Below are 18,994 nucleotides of genomic sequence, written 5' to 3' on the forward strand. Positions count from 1 at the left end.
AGCAGAGTGACCCAGAGATGATTCCCCGTAAACCTCATCTCCTCCCCTCTAGATTTCTCTTGAACAGAGTCGAGGAGAGTCAGCGTGCCTCCTCTGCCTCCATGAGTTTCTTTACATACATCCTCTGGTCCTGAAGTGATCCCTAAGTCCTCTCCAGCCTCCCCTATATATATCTTATGTTTAGGTGGATTTCTTGCTTTGTGAGTGTGGATTTGGGATTTGGTTTTTGAGGTGGAGCATGTTATTAATTCTTGTGGCCTCATGTGTGTGGCACATGTGCACATGGAGCAGGAGCAGCAGGTATCTGACTAGATATGGCTGGAGCTGGAGTTTCTTCAATCTGGCAGCATATGACAGATCCTGGAGTCCTTTTTTTGGAACTTTTGGGTCTCCTTGCTCTGGGGCAGTCGTCGGGATGTGGGGTGATATACATCGAGAAGAGGATTGATGAGATGGCATTGGCTGGATAAGGGAAGTGAACAATACAGAGGATCAATGTAGATCCTAATCCGATCAGGATCAGGTGGGCAATGTAGAAGGTCTTTCTAACCACTAGTGTCAAAAGAAAGTCAAAGGTCAAGGTCAACCTGTCAGTCCACTGTCAACCTGGATATAGATTAGTATTAGGCCAACTGTCCTTATGGGCTATTTTAAGCATAGTCGATAACATGTCAGAATCACCCTGTACCTTGTATTTAGCATCTCTACCAAATCCCTGAAATTCCAAACCCCAAGCAGCTCATTCTGTTGACTCTTCCTTCACTTCCCTCTACATCAAAGGATATTATCCCCCCAAACCCACTGTTCTGTTAGATTAATCCTAGTTTGTGGCTTCTGATACAAGCCAAAATACTGAAATTCTGAGCTATATAAAAAAAAGCAATGACCTTACTAACTTGAGATATGGCAGTGAAAACAGGTGCTGAGACAGTGGATGGAATGTGAAAGCCCATTTTAAACAGGCTTAACAGAATTCTATGCAATTATTAGCCAGTGGACTAATAAATGGACTCTCCAACAATTATTCTTCTGGTCCAGATGAAGACCTACCGAAAACTAAACAGTTCCACTAAAGCCAAGAAGGCACGTTTAATCTTGACTGACTAATTCAGTTTCATTAATGTAGTGTTGAAGTTTTAACCCTTAAAAACAAACATTCAAGCTACAGCAACATTTCAGTCAATACATGACAACAAGTTGCTTACATTACCTGTAACCATACTGACAGCAACAGACCATAACAAGGCATTTTATCATTTGAATGTTATCAGTCTTAGTACAACAGAGAGCTCTGCTAGGCTATCCAGTCAGCAAATTCATTCTGTAAAAAATAATGCCAGTTTGCCTAACCTGTTAAATGCTGTAATAGATGCCCTCCCACCTACACTACACTTGTAAGCCTACCTTGTCACTCAAAACCCCTTAAATTATGGGGTCTCTGTGGGTGTAAGCAAGGGTTCCACCACCAATCAACAAATTAAGGAATTACACAAGTCAGCCTGAAGATGGTAAGTGGCCCAACAACTGATATATCCACATGCTACAAAGTTTTTAGAGTCTGAAAAGTCAAATTAAACATACTACTGCATGCTTAAATACAGAACATGGATATCTACAAATGAAGGGGCAATTACTCACTCAAAGAGAGAGGAGCAAATCTGAAATTTCTGTCTGCCTGCCTACCTACCTACCCCCCCCCTTCATTTCATCACCTGTTCTGGAATGGTGAGCTGCTAAGTTACACAATGCTAAATGTACTTTAACGGAAAGATTTCTGCACATCAAACAAGCCTCTGTTTACTATCTCAGCTGTTTAAAAACAGGACAGCTCTTAAGCAAGTATTAAGAGGCCTCAATTTTTACTACAGTACCAACACCAGTGGGTTAACAAATATTATACAAACAAAAAAATATAGCCCATGACCACGTGCTAAAGGTGTGGTGGTACCCACCGTGAAGCCATATTTTTTACACTTAATTGCTTGGGTATGTTAAATTACACAAAGACTAACAGCATGTCATTACTCAGCTCACCCATCAGCCCACTTCCTGTGCATACTATCAAATGCCAAAAAACACCTCTTTTCTTGCTCCTCCCTAGAACTGCCCATGTGCCCCCCCCACCGAAAAAAATGGTACTACACAAGTTACAAGTCTGCCCCCACTTCCATGAAAGACTTTGCTGGATATGGACTGACACCATAATTTGTCTCAAAATGTTCTAATGGTACCTGTGAACAAATGCAAGTCCAGTTGTTCTCTGAGAATCTTTATTTTGTTGTCTCTGCTTCTTTATCTCGTTTTCCTCCATATTTTAATAAACCCCCTTTTTCTTGCACTTGTCTTGAGAAATGCAGCCCCTGTGCTACAAGAATTCTATCTCCATACCTGAATGTCTGCATCTGCAAAGGATCTTCTCTTCAGCTAGCATAAAGCTCATTACCATTGTGTCTTTCTTTATCGGATGTTTCATGTGGAAGAGGAATTCTTGCTGTCATTTGCTGAATTACCTCCACTCTGTCAGCACAAAAACATCAAAAAGGCACATACTACTGGATAAAGTACTGCACACAAGCTACAGCTTTTCCATCTACCCCCAGTGCTCTATAGTACCCTTTTGGTAATCTGACACCCCTGCCCCTACTGCCCCACCTGCTTCAGTGTTATCATATACAACTACCCCTCTGCTGCTTCCATGATTCCTTTTAGAATTCCTCAGCCCTATCCTCCAAAAGGCAGTTACACTTCTGATTTTTTTGTCTCCAAGACAATATTAATACTAGTTATTTTATAGTTCTATGCATAACACTGCAGCTGTTCCAGTCTAAAAACATTCCTCTGCTAAACCTCTCATTTTTTCCAGATCAACTGACTGCTCAGTTATATCCCAGCCTCCAAGCTTCAGAGTTCAACCGTCAGTTTTGGTCACTGCCTGTGTACTGTCCCCCCCCCCCCCCACCACCACACCAGTGTTCTAGTTACCTACCATTTTTAATGCTGAATTCTATAGACATACATTTTTTCTCTGTCCTTGTAGCAAAGATTGATGCTTAATGTTTAAAAAGTCAGCTTTACCCAGACCACTGTGCCTTTTTTGTTACATCCCAGCTACTGGAGGTGAAAGGAATTCCAATCCTAGAAATGACAGCTATGCTCTTATCGTTTAAAAGGTGGGGGGTAATTCTGAGTTAGCCAGGGTTGAATGCAAGAATCCTAAAGACTTTCGAACAGTCAAAGTAATCACCACATCTCTGCAGCTAGTCCTACATTGTTGCTTCCCTTTCATACCGCTTAATTTCCAAACATTAAAAAATTACAGCACTGTACTTTCAAATCAAAGCAGATGGTCACAAAGAGAAGCACTCATTTAGTTTCCAAATAAGAAGGTCTTCAATTACAAGACACCCATACAAATCCGTGATAAAGAATCTCTGGAGGAGGATAAATGCAGTTGGTTTACGTTATGGGAAAAAAATTAATAAGTCAATCTAGGGAGCTGCAAGGCTACAGGAGAAAATCAGAGCCTTGCCTAAACCACTGCAGGTGAGAGATAGTCCGTCAGTCCTACCTCTTCTGACAAATCCAGTCTAACCTACTGGGTGGGGGCTACAGTACTGGGCAAAAAATGAAGCATTGCAATTTCATAAATATGAAATGGCATTAACTGGGTGAAGCTGTTTCATAGCTATATTCACTTCTGCAAAACCAGCAGTTCTAGTAATTATAGCCGTACTACTACTAGGCATATCATTCAAAGGAGGATACACTCAGGAGTGCAGCACTCTCAGCCTTCCTTAAAGATCACTACAATATCAGCATGGTGTGGGAGAAGAACCTACAGCCTTCCGCACCAAAGGCAAGTTGCCCGTTGTGAACTTATTCCGAACAGGATTATCGTTCGACAGTTCAGGTGGGCGAGTCACCAAAGCAAACCTACTGTTATCATACACGTTTCTACTAACACAAATCTTCACACAAGATTCCCAGTATATTTGAAATAACACAAACTGCAGAGAACACAATGTCCATTGCAAACTTACACAGTTCTATTGTGAAGCCTAACAAATCAATGTTTGGAAGCTTTATCTTACAGACGTGGGTTTCATTCCAGCAACTACTTACGTTATTTTACTAAAAGCAGCAGTATAGCTCAAAATGTTTAGCAGCAGTATAGCTCAAAATGTTTATTTGCAGTTACTATTAAATATATTCCGCACATACATTTTTATGAGATGCATAAATATGGAAGTCACCCATCTGGTCTTCTTACATATTTATTCACGTAAGCCTAATAACATACAATTTTAATCTGTACTATAGTAGCCCAGGTACAGCTAGTGGACTATCACCGTTCCACTTTATTCACTGCCAGTTGTAACCAGCAGCGGATCACCCCCTTCTGGTTTAAACAAGAGCACCACCAAAAATCAGACTAATCACTTACATCCCAGTGGCCACAAAGAGATACATGCACACCACACAGACATTACAAATAAAATATACCAATACCTTAAAGTATTAACGGAGCAGACAATTTGGTAGCAAAGGGGAAAAAAAAAGTTAGATTACAAAGTCACCAGTACACCGAGACTCTGCAGAGTATAACGGTACAGCCTTTAGCCAACGCCTTTTTAATTAACCCACTAGCCTCCTTATACAATGAATGAAGTGCATTCCTACCAAAGTACAAAAAGTCATACTTTTCGCGTAAAGACACCCCAAATGGTACGCACCCCTCCCCCATCAGCACACAGCAGCCAACACCCATAGAAATAAAGCTTAACATTTTGGGGCTCACTTTCTCGCGCAGCTCGCGCTCACTGTCCACCTCTCGCTGCAGATGCTGGGCTCGCTCCTCCGCCTCATCCGCCTGCTGCTGCAAAGACTGGATTTTCCTTTTCACTGCTTCCAAGGTATTGAGTCCAGCCATGATTCGGTCACGTCAAAATTAAAATACTCCCCTCAAAAAGAATACAAAAACACGGAGTGTCCAAACACTGTACAGTGCCTTTAGATACTAAAGATCAGTAGCAATCCTTTAAACAAAACCTTGCGAGCTTATAAAGACGTTTAAATAAAGCGACTGCTTAAAAGTTTTTTTTTTTAAGGGGAGAAAAGGTGTGGTCAAATTTTCAAAGTGCAATGTCACCGTAAAGTGCAAAACTATAGAATATATCAGTCAATTAACTTTAAGACTTAAAGGAAACGATCCACTCGAAGCTTTTAAATCTAAACGCTCTCCTTTATGCAGCTCAACTTGCAAAGAACAGTTCCTGAATCACTGCTGGACGGGATCTTCTACCAAAAACACCACAGCAGATGTGAGAGGTTCAAATACCGAAGGAGGAAAGCACCTACAAAAGAGAGAAGAGAAGCCTCAACTGCAAAAAGGAGAGCGCTCATCCGGGATGAGGTCAGAGTTTAGGAGGGGCGGAGGAAGCAAAGGAAGGGAGTGGGGTGGTGGTGTGGTAGGAGGCGATCACTGGGAACGTAGTAGCGTCATTGCATTGGTGGGGCAGTTGTATCGTAATACTCACAAAGTTTTGGACATATTTGGAAAAAGAAGGGAATTCTTTGTCCAATGAAAAGTGGACTACATTGGCGTTGTCTCTTAGTTATGCTACTCCAGCATAGCAGGATTTTACCATGCAATATAGCATCTTATCCAGTCTGTTAACTAGCTGCATTTCTGCAAGGTTAGCATGCAGTTCTGTGAACGTAATTTAGTTTTAAGGTCAGCATCACGTTTGTGGAAAAAAGCCTTTACTATGCTGAGTAGTGACTACTACTGTTTTGGCAGGAGTTTCCAGAGGTACCTCTTAGCTGTACCTTATTCTGGGGACTATTTTCTTTTTTTTTTTTTTTTTTTTGCTTAATAAAATTGTTAATGTGTGCAGCATAACATGAAAAAGAAACAGCTGATAATATTTTAGAATAATTTGAAGCGCTTTTCCTTGGGTCTCCGCTGAAAAATGGCTTCTACCCAGTCGGACTTTCCTGGTAATCAAATGTCAATAAATAAATAAACAAATACATTGTGCGTTCTGCACCAAAGAGTTTGCCACACACGTATTGTTGTTTTTATTTATTTGCTTTGTTACTTTTTTAAGAAACTTCTCTTTCTGACTCTTACAGCGCTCCATTAGGAAACCAGAACCAGTGCACTGTGTACTAGATAAAGTTAGCATTTGTCCCACGTTTTGCCTGCGTGTTCGAATTTTGAGGGGAACTTATTTCATATTTTTTGGAAGTTGAAAGATGAGCCACAGGTTAAAAACAAGTCAGTAATGCACACCGGGTAGGTAGGGGTTAGTGCCTAACTTTATTACAGAACATAACAAACTTGTATGACAGTTTTTCTTCTATTATTTCAACGGTTGGCGGTGAACTGTCTGGCTCCCTGATACCCAGTTTCAGACACACCCTAATTATTTACAGTAGGGGAGTACAACTGAAAACTAGCTTCAAACAGTGCAAAAGTTAGCAGTTGACTTTACCGTCAAACGTGCAATACATATATATATATATATATATATATATATATATATATATATATATATATATATATATACACACACACACGCACGAATCATGCATTTATTATTGGTAATCATCATTTTCTACACTGCTAGTTGTAAGATGACCAAGGTACACCAAGCTTCCGTAACCTGCATTCATTTCCTTCGGTGGGATTGTTCCCAGACAATCAGAGATAATACCTCCTGTGTCGCAGGTATACCTCCCAGCTGCCCAGATTCTCACTTGAATGTCCAGTTTTTTGCCTCATATTTTGGTTTGTTCCTCATAACATCTGTGGGTTTCTAGCAAATCACTGAGGATTGAAGTTACTAAATAATGACATACATTTGAGTTTCAGACTTCATATCCTTCATAAAAATGCATTCTAACTCAAATCCTGTTATTCTGACACATTTCTATGTTTGTAAGAGCAATATTTAAAATCTGCTCCTATTTGTGGGCTCTGTCCTCCTCATTATTTTACACTTTGTCCAGATTACCTGTGCTAAGAGGTTGAGAGGTATTCCCTAGGCTGCCCTGGAGGCTCCTTTCACTGGGAGTTAACTGGTACCCCATACATCTCCTATGGGAAGCGCCTGTGCACATACTTGCAAGGAGCTCAAACCATCTGAGAAAAGCTATTCAAAACCTGCAGTTATTTTATTAGTTTTCAGTAACATGCAGAAAAGACCTGAAATATGAAAAAGCTATACGAAATCAGTAACTGTTCAGTAAAATTGCAGCAAATGCGTAAAACTGTACAAATTTTGTTTATTCAATAAATACAGCAGAGCTTTGAAAAGTGAAACAGTTTTCCTGTGTGTGAGTGTGAGAGACACACACACACACCCTTTAACAGAGTTTTGTGCTCCTTATGCTGTAGGTTCCTGCATACCTCTCAACCTCTTAGACCAAAAAATCTGGACAAAGCCTAAAATGATAGCGGAGACAAATAGGGGCAGAATTTAAATATTTCTCTTACAAACCTAGAAAGTTGATAGAATAATAGATTTTACATTAGCATGGATTTTTTGAAGGATGTGGAGTCTTAAACTCAGTTTGTCATTATTTAATGACTTCAATCCTCAGCTATGGTGCCAGAAAGGTACAGATTTTAGGAGGAACACACCAAAATATGAGGCAAAAATCTGGACATTCTGCGAAAATCTGTACAGTTGAGAGGTATGGTTCCAGTCAAAACTATATTACCTTAATTGGGTTGGAAATTTTTTGGTTATCTAAGAAGTTTTGTTGTGGAAGATATTTGAATTCAAAATTTTGACCCAGAGGAAGTGAACAACTATGACTCCTTGACCAAAAGGAGAAAGTAGGATTGTCTGAAAGGACAGCACAAACAGGATATTTCCCAGTATTGTCTAATTCCAGAACACTCCTCTGGATCTTTTTAAGTGATGTGAATTATCGAAGAGTTTGTTACAGCAGTACAATTAAGTTGGTCTTTGCTTTTCACTTGCACTATTCAATCTGCACTTTATGGATGGGTGTAATGAAGAAACATTTCCATGGACTGTATATGAGAAGGAAAAGTAGATTGTTATACAGTCAATTCATGTGTATTAATTTTGACTTTGAATCTTTTGTAACTGCTAAGTGGTCTTGAAATTCAAAAGTAGATTGACTATATATATTTTCAGTTAGTAGTAGCAGTGGTAAGGCCAGCTAAATGATAGTGCTTTTATAATGCTGTTTTTTATTCAAAACTTTTTATTTTATATTTCCTTGTGCAAAACCATACTTATGTGTTTTGTTTTCAAAATGTATTCCCCAATTTATGTAAAGATTTTTGTTATGTAGTTGGAAAAGCTTGTGGCCGATTGTTTAGTTTATATAACGGTGATTACAGAAAACTTGCTAACTAATAACTGCTCGCATCCACCTTTTGAAAAGAGGCTGCTCAGCCATGACTGTCATAACTTAATGGTAAGATTGGCTCATTTTAAATGTGTACAATAAATGCATCCTGGGTGTGCCAGACTAGCCTGACTGATGGCAGTGTATTATAAATGCAGGCAAGGGTAATGGCACTGAAAAGGTATTTTTAGCACCTCTTTAAAAATCGTGTGTGTGTGTGTGTGTGTGTGTGTATGCCACGGTTGTAACCATGATAGAGTTTCTGTTGGTAGGGGAGCACTGGAAGGCATTGGAATGAAAGTGAAATGTATGAAATCATTGAAAGACAATGGTAATGGCTTTGCTCTCTCCGGTAGTACAGTATTAAACTTATTTGGTTGTGGCAGGCACTGGTCAAGGCGTAAGGCAGTGGTGTTCATTTCCCACACACTCAAAAGGCTGAGTACCTCATGTATGCTGCTATCAGTGATACAGATTGCAGGGTTGCTCCTGATAACACCTTAACTGAGTCTTGTTAACATGGAGGAACAGTGGAAGTTGTGCACTTGCCTTGCTTCATTTAACAAGATTTAAATTGCTAATTTTGTAAAGTTTTAATTGCATTTACTGTTTAGGACTACGCACTCAATTGCGTTAGTCAGGCACACTGATGTCCCACTCACCAGGCTGAACAAGGAGAAAATTACAGTCAACTGCCTGTCCGGTACCAGGATCCGCCACATAACGCATGCACTCAAGTCACTCCACAACAAGTACAAATACGACTCTGTCATTGTCCATGTTGGAGAGAATGACTTGAGACGTACCTCCCTGGACTACATGAAAAGAGACATGGAAGAGCTCTCAGATCATCTGGCCCAGGCAGGTATGACCCTAGCCCTGAGTAGCATCCTGCCTTTACCCAGAATGATACCACAGTATAAGGACAAAATGATTTGACTTCAACAATTGGCAAAGCTTCTGGTGTCATTCAAAGGGGATCCAGTATCTGTCTGCCTGGGAAGACATGTTCGACAAACCACGATGCTTTGCCAGAGATGGTCTGCACCTGTCACCCGTGGGATTGAGGTTACTGGCTAAAGCTCTTGCCACCCCTATAGTGCCTTTTTTATGCAAGGTTCAAAGGACAAAACCACCACCGTAACAGATACAAGCATGCAAAATCTGAAGGCAATGCTACTCAATGCTAGAAGTCTAAACCTCAAAATGCACTCTCTCGAGGCACTCCTAAAAATGGAGAACATTGATATCTGTGCAGTAACTGAGACCTGGTTCAAGGCTCCAGAGAGCACCCCTGCAATACCAGGCTACAACTCTTACCACACTTTTCGGCCACCAAACCAAGACCGAAACACTAAAGGTGGAGGAGTGTCCATATTCACCAAGGATATTCACACCTACAGGCTAGTTGCCCAATACAATGCATCTGAAATTCTCCAGGTGCAACTAACACTAGGTAAGACTGCAATTCAAATTGTAGCTTGCTACAGATCCCCCATCATGCACCAAGATTCTTACTACACCTTTCTAAACATACTGGAAAATATTACAATACAATCAAACACCCTAATACTGGGAGATTTCTACTACCCTGCCATTAACTGAGAAAACTGCTTGGATACCAACACCTTTTCCCAATGTTTCTTGGAATTCATAAATTCAAACTCCCTGGATCAACTAATCCATTGTCCCACCAGGGGCTCCAATATCCTATACCTGGTCATTACCAACATGGGAGATAGATGCTCCACACCAGTGGTCACCCCCTCATTGGTCAGGTCTGACCATAAGCAAATCACCCTTGAGATCCACACCCCCCACCCCCAAGTAAGGAAACCTTAGTAAAAAACTTCTCCAAAGCCAACTTCATGCTACTTAAGTCAGAAGTGACAAACTTCATGGCACCCATGCAGATGGGGTCTGAAAGTTCAACTGCTGAATCCTACACTAAGGCACTGTATGAGCACATCCACTCGTGCATGAATCGTGCCATCCCAAATAGAACCACGATGCTCTCCTCCAAAAAAAGGAAGCCAATCTGGTGGTCTGCTGCCATAAACAAGCTATACAACAGAAAGAAGAAACTGTTACAGAAAAGAGGAAAATCCCAGGATGCAAAAAACTCCCTTACCAGCCTCAGTAAGAAGCTGAGATCCCTCATAAAATCCTCCAAAGCTAGTTATGAAAATAAAATTGCCAAAGATTCCAAAGATAACCACAAGGCATTCTATAGTTATGTCAAGAATCTAAATGGCAATGCTGAGATCTGCTCTGAGATACAACAGAATGGCATTAAATGTACTGATCCCAAGGATATTGCCAATATCCAGGCAGATCGATTTAGTGCCAACTTCACCCCCTCTCACCCCCTAAAGGGCCCATCTCAATACCAAAAGATTGCCAAGTTCCGTTAATCATGGCCACACAGGTAGAAACCGCACTCTCCAAAGCTAAGAATACAGCATCCATGGGACCAGATGACATCCCGGGTTGTGTACTACCTGAACTACAAAATGAACTGGCACCTCATCTAAGTGTCTTGTTTAATCATAGTCTCACCTCAGGCTTTGTGCCCACTGAGTGGAACACAGCTACAGTTATCCCACTCCACATGGGGGGATCCACCTTGGATCCTGGGAACTACCGTCTCATCACTTTGACGAGCCTGATCTGCAAGGGCATGGAACGCATTAAACAAAGACATTGGCAACTTTCAAACACTGGACCTCACCCAGTTTGGGTTCTTGAAGCCGATCTTATCTCCTAAACCTGATTGACTTCTTTGAATCAGTCTCCAGAGCTGTGGACGAGGGTAAGGCGGTCCACACAGCCTATCGGGACCTCACCAAGGCCTTTAACACCATCCCCCACTCTGGAATCATAGATAAACTTACTAAGCTGGGCATAAATCCCTACATCACTCGATGGTTTGCCAACTGGCTTACTGACAGAACCCACACTGTAAAAATAGCAGACTCCAAATCCAGCTCCAGACAAGTGGAGTACCTCAGGGTTCAGTCCTGGGACCGCTCTTGCTTGGCATCTACTTTTCTAAAGTACAGGCCAACACTAAGGGACTCTGGCTAACAAAGTTTGCAGATGACTGCAAACTGGGAGCCATTATTGAATCCCCAAATGATGTGGATATTCTACAAAGGGTCTTACAGAAACAGATGCTTGGTGCCAGAGCCATGGGCTCAAGCTTAATGCCAAGAAATGTATAGTTATCCCCTTTGGGAAAAACATGTAGCCATGAATTACCACATAGGTGGCAGTACACTAAACACCGAAAGTGTGATGAGAGACTTAGGGACACAGGTGGACAGTGGTCTCACCTTCGATAACCACATCGCTACAATAGTCAGGAAATCCTTCTATGTGGCACACCTCATTACTAAGGGCTTTTCATCCAGAAAAAAGGAGGTCATTGTCCCACTGTACTCATTCCTCATTAGACCCATTATAGAGTATAATGCCCCATTTAGTCTGTACCTCACAAGACATCTGCAACAGCTGGAAAGGCCGCAGAAATATCTCACTAAAAGAATCACAGGCCTAAAGCAGATGTCATATGCTGACCATCTAAAATAAAACTCCAGTTATAATCTGTGGCATATTGTCTACTCAGAGGCGATCTCTGCTTAACATACAAGGCCATGTCAAACCCTGAGCTGTTGGACATGCTCCACTTAAAGAAATCCCAATCCCTCAGAGCCACATGGTCCAGGGATCCAAAACTTGTCATCACAATGAACAAAACATGCTGGAGGGATAGGTTCCTGACCCAGAGACTCCCCATACTCTGGAATAGACTGCCCATACATGTCAAGCAGAGCACCTCCTTGGCCCTCTTCAAAAGGAACCTTGATGATTGGATGGGAGATAGGAAATTCACCCCGGGGATCATGTCAGTCGCCCTGCTAGACAGAGGTCCAGGGAAGTAAATATTGTGGGAAGAAATATCCAGGGAATTGTTATGGCTAGGCTTGTATAGGCCCTAGGGCCAATAGCCTAGTACCAACCTATGAACCTATACGTGTGCTTCCCAGATTGCCAAGATACTCATACCCTGTGGATGACTCTCATCCTTGTTCACTGTACTTCCAATCTCATCACTAATCAAAACTCATAACCACAGATGAACATGGAGTAACCTGTAAACTGAGAGCTTCACCCTATGATTCAGCCCTTCCTTACTCACTGCTGTCCAGTTAACAGCTGTAGTATCATTCTCAGTGCAGAAATGTGCTGAGCAATCACTCAATCCTCTCTTCCCTGTCAAGTAAATAAGATTCAGAAATACTTAAAGTCCTCCACCTCATCTACCTGATGTCTTGTTGCTTGGATACAACAGTCCATTCTGTTCTGTTAAAGAACCATGACCTCATATATCAAGGTGCTGATGATGTCTTGTTGCCTGGATAAAACAGTCCATTATGTTCTGTTGAAGAACCATGACCACATATATCAAGGTGCTGATGATGTCTTGTTGCCTGGATAAAACAGTCCATTCTGTTCTGTTAAAGAACCATGACCTCATATATCAAGGTGCTGATGATGTCTTGTTGCCTGGATAAAACAGTCCATTCTGTTCTGATAAAGAACCATGACCTCATATGTCATGGTGCTGATGATGTCTTGTTGCCTGGATAAAACAGTCCATTCTGTTCTGTTAAAGAACCATGACCTCATATATCATGGTGCTGATGATGTCTTGTTGCCTGGATAAAACAGTCCATTCTGTTCTGTTAAAGAACCATGACCTCATATATCAAGGTGCTGATGATGTCTTGTTGCCTGGATAAAACAGTCCATTCTGTTCTGTTAAAGAACCATGACCTCATATATCAAGGTGCTGATGATGTCTTGTTGCCTGGATAAAACAGTCCATTCTGTTCTGTTAAAGAACCATGACCTCATATATCAAGGTGCTGATGATGTCTTGTTGCCTGGATAAAACAGTCCATTCTGTTCTGTTAAAGAACCATGACCTCATATATCATGGTGCTGATGATGTCTTGTTGCCTGGATAAAACAGTCCATTCTGTGCTGTTAAAGAACCATGACCTCATATATCAAGGTACTGATTTTCATTGCAGCAACTTCAGTCTCCTCACCAAACTGATCCTGTATAAGCTGACTATTCCATCACTTGAAGCTAAGAGAACAGTGTTCATTTGCAAACAACTAGAGTTAATAGTTACAGAAGTGGGTATCCTACTTTGTCCAGGATCTAACTGGCCAAATATTAAGTAATAACTAAAATCAGACAATGGGCTTAAAATGGTGAAGTTACAATAAGTAGCATTAGAAATAAATGCACATGGTGAAACTGAACCTTTTTGAAACGTCGTTAATAACAGAAATTGCAGAAATTCTACGTGTTACCGAACCCTGACTAAACTATGGCCCTGTAGACCTTACAGGTGATAATTTTACTTATACAAAGACAGTAGGACAAGCAACATGACAAGCTGGGGATACTACTATTTGTAAGAAATGCTTTAAACACTGACCCCTGCTTGTTACAGCAACCAGCTCTGCCAGGGTCAATGCCCCTATTTGGTTAAAACGCACCATTTTTGTTGTAGCTTATAGTCCACCCTCCTCAACCATTACTCTGCTTAATAAGCACTAAAAAACATGTTTTAGCAGGCATCAAGAACAACAGCGGCACCATACTAGGTGATGTTAATTTAACAGTAGAAGGACTGCTGTCTATGCAATCTAAGTTTTAAATTATATGGTCTATAGCAATGGGTCAGAGTTCTAGCCAGCCTAAGTCTTACATCAGTGAGTGGTTACATAATTAACCCACTGCCATGTACGATGGCACCACTGCCACCTCTGTGAGGGATAAACGACACATATTCAGTTTGAATCTCACCACTGCCTATCAGTTGTGAAGAAAGTTCTAAGCTAGCACTAGAGGGATGGTCCTTTGAGTCACACCACTGGTACCCATCAGGCTAAATAAAAGAAGGGAAGGTGCATACGTCTAACTCAATAATCAATTCACATAATACAACCTGGCCTCATGAGTATTCATATACTGGGTATGGGCTTCCAACATCTACCCTCAGATTAGACTATACACAAGACATCTTCAGAGCTGAGTCTCTGACCTAGCACCCAAGACCCTTTCCACCACTCTCTCAGTAAATCGCAGAGTCTTTCTGTGCCCCTTATTCAGAGTAACTACCTTTCAGATGAGTCATTATTTTTATAGACCCAGCTACATACAATTTCCAGAGAGAGGTGACATAATTCTCCATTTATCCACTGCATTCTTCCTGGCAAAGTAGTGCTGCCACTACTCTAGTTAGGGTCCTAGACCACCAGCTTCTTGCTGCTCTTAATGCAGCCGTCCTTGCTAACCTTTTGGAACTGTTCACAAGTCCTGCAGTATCCTATTACATCATTTTCAATCTCTTGCCAATAAAAATCTTCATAAACCGTCTTTTGGTATGCTTTATGCTAGTAAGTCCTTCTGTGTGTAGCTTTCCTTCAGGGGTCCATTCCCTGTACAACCATCCTAAGTCACAGGATGTGGAAGTCCTTTCCTTGAGTATTGGGCTTCCTTGCTACCTCTGTCAAGTCCTGTATAATAGAGTTTGAGAACTGAATCTGCCTTAGCTCTTCCTTGGTAACTCTTCCTACATTCTCTTCCAAAGTATGTCTGTCACCATTTGCCAGTGGTGCCTTATATTCTGTCTGACTACTATCACCTATCTCTCCTTTAGAAGTATCACCTTCCAAGAAGAAACCCAGTGCCTTTCAGCTGCTGTGGTACAGTTCCTAATTCGCAGTTACTGACTAGCTCCCCCTCTGAAGTAGGAACATTACCATCCCCAGATGTAGATGAGAGAATCATCTGGGTCTCCTCTTAATGCTTTCCCTGTGTGATTGCCTCAGTGCCTGGTAGTGTGTAACAGCATGCACACACTGTAATGCATTGTCAAAGTCATTCTCTATTCGGACATCAGCAGGGATATCCTCAAAGATAGCTACTTTCTGGCTCCCTTGTCCCCTTCCCTGGCTAGATGGAGTCTGATCAAAGGTATATGAAAAGTTTTCCCGCCCAAGGTCCTAACTGGAATAGACTTTCCCAGCACATATTGCTACTGTTTGACCACTGCATGCTTGGCTATGGTTATGTCTGGGTCTGTCCGTTTTAGTAATGGCTTCCTTCCCCCCAACCATGATAGGATATAGACATTTGTAATATCTAGGTACAGTTGTCTCTAGACAGCCCACCACTGTCATAGTGCTAGTCTTGTGTGCTGCTACCTGAGATGTTTGTTTTTTCCAACTGCCTTAGTGGACAGTCAGAATGTATATGCCCCATTTCATTATATCTGAAACATTTAACCCCGACCTTGGATGTGTACCAGAAAGCATGGCCTCCTCCTTTTCCTTCTGCATTCTGCTGTGGTGACCTACGTTGCCCCTTCATGGGTTTCCTTATAACCACGTGCACTGCTGGGTTCCCCTTGCATGCATTGGCAACCTGCTAGGTAGCAAGACAGTCCCCTACTCCCATCACCTTAACAGTGTTACACTCCTGGTCTGCCACCCCAATCCTCATGAGCTCATGCAAAGTACTGAGGACCTGTTCCTTACTCTTCTTACTTCTATTACCCATGAATCATGATATGCTTGTCCACACTTCCAGAGTGTATTTTAATCTTTTATATTCTGTATTGTTGAATGCCACTGCTCAGCCTTTACTTATAGGTTCATAGACAGGTACTAGGCTACCGGCCCTAGGGCCTATACAAGCCAAGCCAAAAAGGTACCCTGGCTTTCGCCACCCTAGAAAATTATTTTCCTGTGCCCCTGTCTATCAGAGACACAGAGGTGATGCCCGGGATGAATTCCTATTTCCCATCCAATCATCAAGATTTTTCTTGAAGAGTGCTAATGAGGAGCTCTGTTTGACATAGATAGATAGTTTGTTCCAGAGTATGGGAAGTCTCTGGGACAGGAATCTGTCCCTCCAGCATGTTCTGTTTATTGTGGTGAGAAGGTTTAGGTCCCCAGAGCGGGTAGCTCGGAGGGATTGGGATTTCTTTAAGTGGAGCATGTCCAACAGCTCTGGGTTTGACATAGCTTTTTATGTTAGGCAGAGATCGCCTCTGAGTAGGCGATATATGACGGAGTAAAATTGGAGTTTTTTGAAACAGTCTACGTAGGGCATCTGTTTGAGGCTGGTAATCCTCTTTTTGAAGTATTTCTGTGGCCTTTCCAGTTGTTGTAGATGTCTTGTGAGGTACATACCAAAAGGGGCATTGTACTCTATAATGGGTCTAAATAGTGACGATTAGAGGGGAACAATGACCTCTTTTTTCCTGGATAAGAAACCTTTTGTGATGAGGTGTGCCACGTAGAAGGATTTCCTGACTACTGTGGCAATGTGATTCTCAAAGGAGAAACTACTGTCCACCTGTGTCCCAAGGTCTCTTATCACACTTTTGGTGTTAAGTAGACTACCACCTATGTAGTAGCTCATGGGTACAGAGTTTTTACCAAAGGGGATGACAATGCACTTATTGGCATTGAGCTTGAGGCCAAGGCTTTGACACCAGGCATCTGTCTCAGTGAGGCCCTTTTGTAGGATGTCCACATCGTTAGGAGTTTCAATTATGGCTCCTAGTTTGCAGTCATCTGCGAACTTCGTTACCAAAAGACCTTCTGTGTTAGTCTGTACTTCAGCAGAAAAGTAGATACCAAACAGGAGAGGACCCAGGACTGAACCCTGTGGTACTCCACTTGTCACTGGTCTGAAGTCGGATTTGGAGTCTGCTACTTTCACAGTGTGGGTTCTGTCAGTGTGCCAGTTGGTAACCCATCTTGTGACACAGAGATTTATACCTAGTTTAGTGAGTTTATCTATAATTCCAGAGTGGGGGATGGTGTTAAAAGCCTTGGTGAGATCTAGATAGGCTGTGTGAACCACCTTACCCTTGTCTACGGCTTTAGTGACTGCTTCAAAGAAGTCAATCAGGTTTAGGAGACATGATCTGCCTTTTACAAACCTGAACTGGGTGGGGTCCAGAGTTTGGAGATTACCAATGTCTTTGTTTATAAGTTCCATGATGATACGTTCCATGGCCTTGTAGACCAGGCTCGTTAGACTAATGGGGCAGTAGTTCCCTGGATCCATGGTGGCTCCCCCTTTGTGGAGTGGGATAACCATCGCTGTGCACCATTCAGTGGGCACAAAGCCTGAGGTGAGGCTATGATTGAACATGGTGCTTAGGTGGGGTACCAGTTTATTCTGTAGTTCATGTAGAATGCAGCCTGGGATGTTGTCAGGTCCTATGGATGCTGTGTTCTTGGGTTTGGAGAGTGTGGTTTTTACCTGTGCAGCCGTGATTACAGGAACTTTGCATTCTTCTGGTATAGAGATGGGCCCTTTAAGGGGTGGGGGGGGTCAAGTTAGCACTGAACCTATCTGTCAGGATGTTGGCAATATCAGTTGGTTCTGTGTATTTAGTGCAATTGTGCTGTAACTCAGAGCAGATCTGAGTGTTGCCATTGAGATTCTTGACATAGCTATAGAATGCTTTGTGGTTGTCTAGAATCAGTGGTGATTTTGTTTTCATAACTAGCTTTGAAGGATTTTATGAGGGATCTCAGCTTCTTACTGAGGCTGACCAGAGAGTTCCTCCAGTCATGGGATTTTACTCTTTTTTGCAACAGTTTCTTCCTTCTGTTGTACAGTTTGTTTATGGCAGGGGACCACCAGATTGTCTTCCTTTTTTTGGAGGATAGCATCTTGGTTCTGTTAGGGATAGCACAATCCTTGCACTCGTATAAGTACTTATAAAGTACATTTGTGTAGGATTCAGCAGTCATACCTCTATTGTCCATCTGCATGGGTGTCGTGAAGTTTGACACTTCTGTCTTAAGAAGCGTGAAGTTGGCTTTGGAGAAATCTTTTATAGTGGATTCCCTAATGGGGGTGGGGGCGGGATGTGGATGTCTAGGCTGATTAGCTTGTGGTCGGATCTGACCAACGAGGAATTGACCTCTGGTGTGGAACACCAGTCGCCCATGTTGGTAATGACCAGGTCTAGGATATTACTGCCCCTGGTGGGGGTGTGGATAAGTTGATCCAAGGCATTGGAATTTATGAATTGCAGAAAATGTTGAGCAAAAGAGTTGGTACATGAGTAGTTTTCCCAGTTAATGGTGGGATAGTTGAAATTGCCCATTATTATGGTGTTGAGTTGTACCCTAATACTTTCCAGTGTATCAAGAAATGAGGAGTGGGAATCCTGGGGCATGGTGGGGGATCTGTAGCAAGTTACAATTTGGATTGCGGTCTTGCCCAGAGTTAGTTGCACTTGGATAATCTCGGATGCATTATGCTGAGCAACTAGCCTAGAGGTGTGGATATCCTTAATGAATATGGACACACCTTCACCTTTAGTGTTTCGGTCCAGGTTAGGTGGCCGAAAGGTGTGGTATGAATTATAGCCTGGTAATGCAGGGGTGCTTTCTGGAGCCTTGAACCAGGTCTCTGTCACTGCACAAATGTCAATGTTCTCCATTTTAAGGAGTGCCTTGAGTGAATGCATTTTGAGGTTTAGACTTC

General features: G+C 42.0%; 1 protein-coding gene across 2 annotated transcripts in view; it reads right to left on the bottom strand.

Annotated features, from left to right (window-relative positions):
• The window catches only part of LOC122817652 (tropomyosin alpha-4 chain), a 540,823-nt gene that overhangs the window by 122,371 nt on the left and 399,458 nt on the right, over positions 1 to 18,994 (bottom strand). The window contains exon 1 of one of the 2 annotated variants that reach the window (XM_044090714.1): positions 4,799 to 5,408. The exons of the other annotated variant lie outside the window; for it this stretch is intronic. Within the exon in view, the coding sequence (XP_043946649.1) occupies positions 4,799 to 4,930 (132 nt within the window). The 5' untranslated portion in view covers positions 4,931 to 5,408. Of the gene's footprint in view, positions 1 to 4,798; positions 5,409 to 18,994 lie in introns of those variants that run through there. 2 annotated transcript variants of the gene reach the window in all.

Source organism: Protopterus annectens, chromosome 13.part0 (assembly GCF_019279795.1).
Source record: "Protopterus annectens isolate FY-2018-M chromosome 13.part0, PAN1.0, whole genome shotgun sequence".
Classification (NCBI taxonomy): domain Eukaryota; kingdom Metazoa; phylum Chordata; order Ceratodontiformes; family Protopteridae; genus Protopterus; species Protopterus annectens.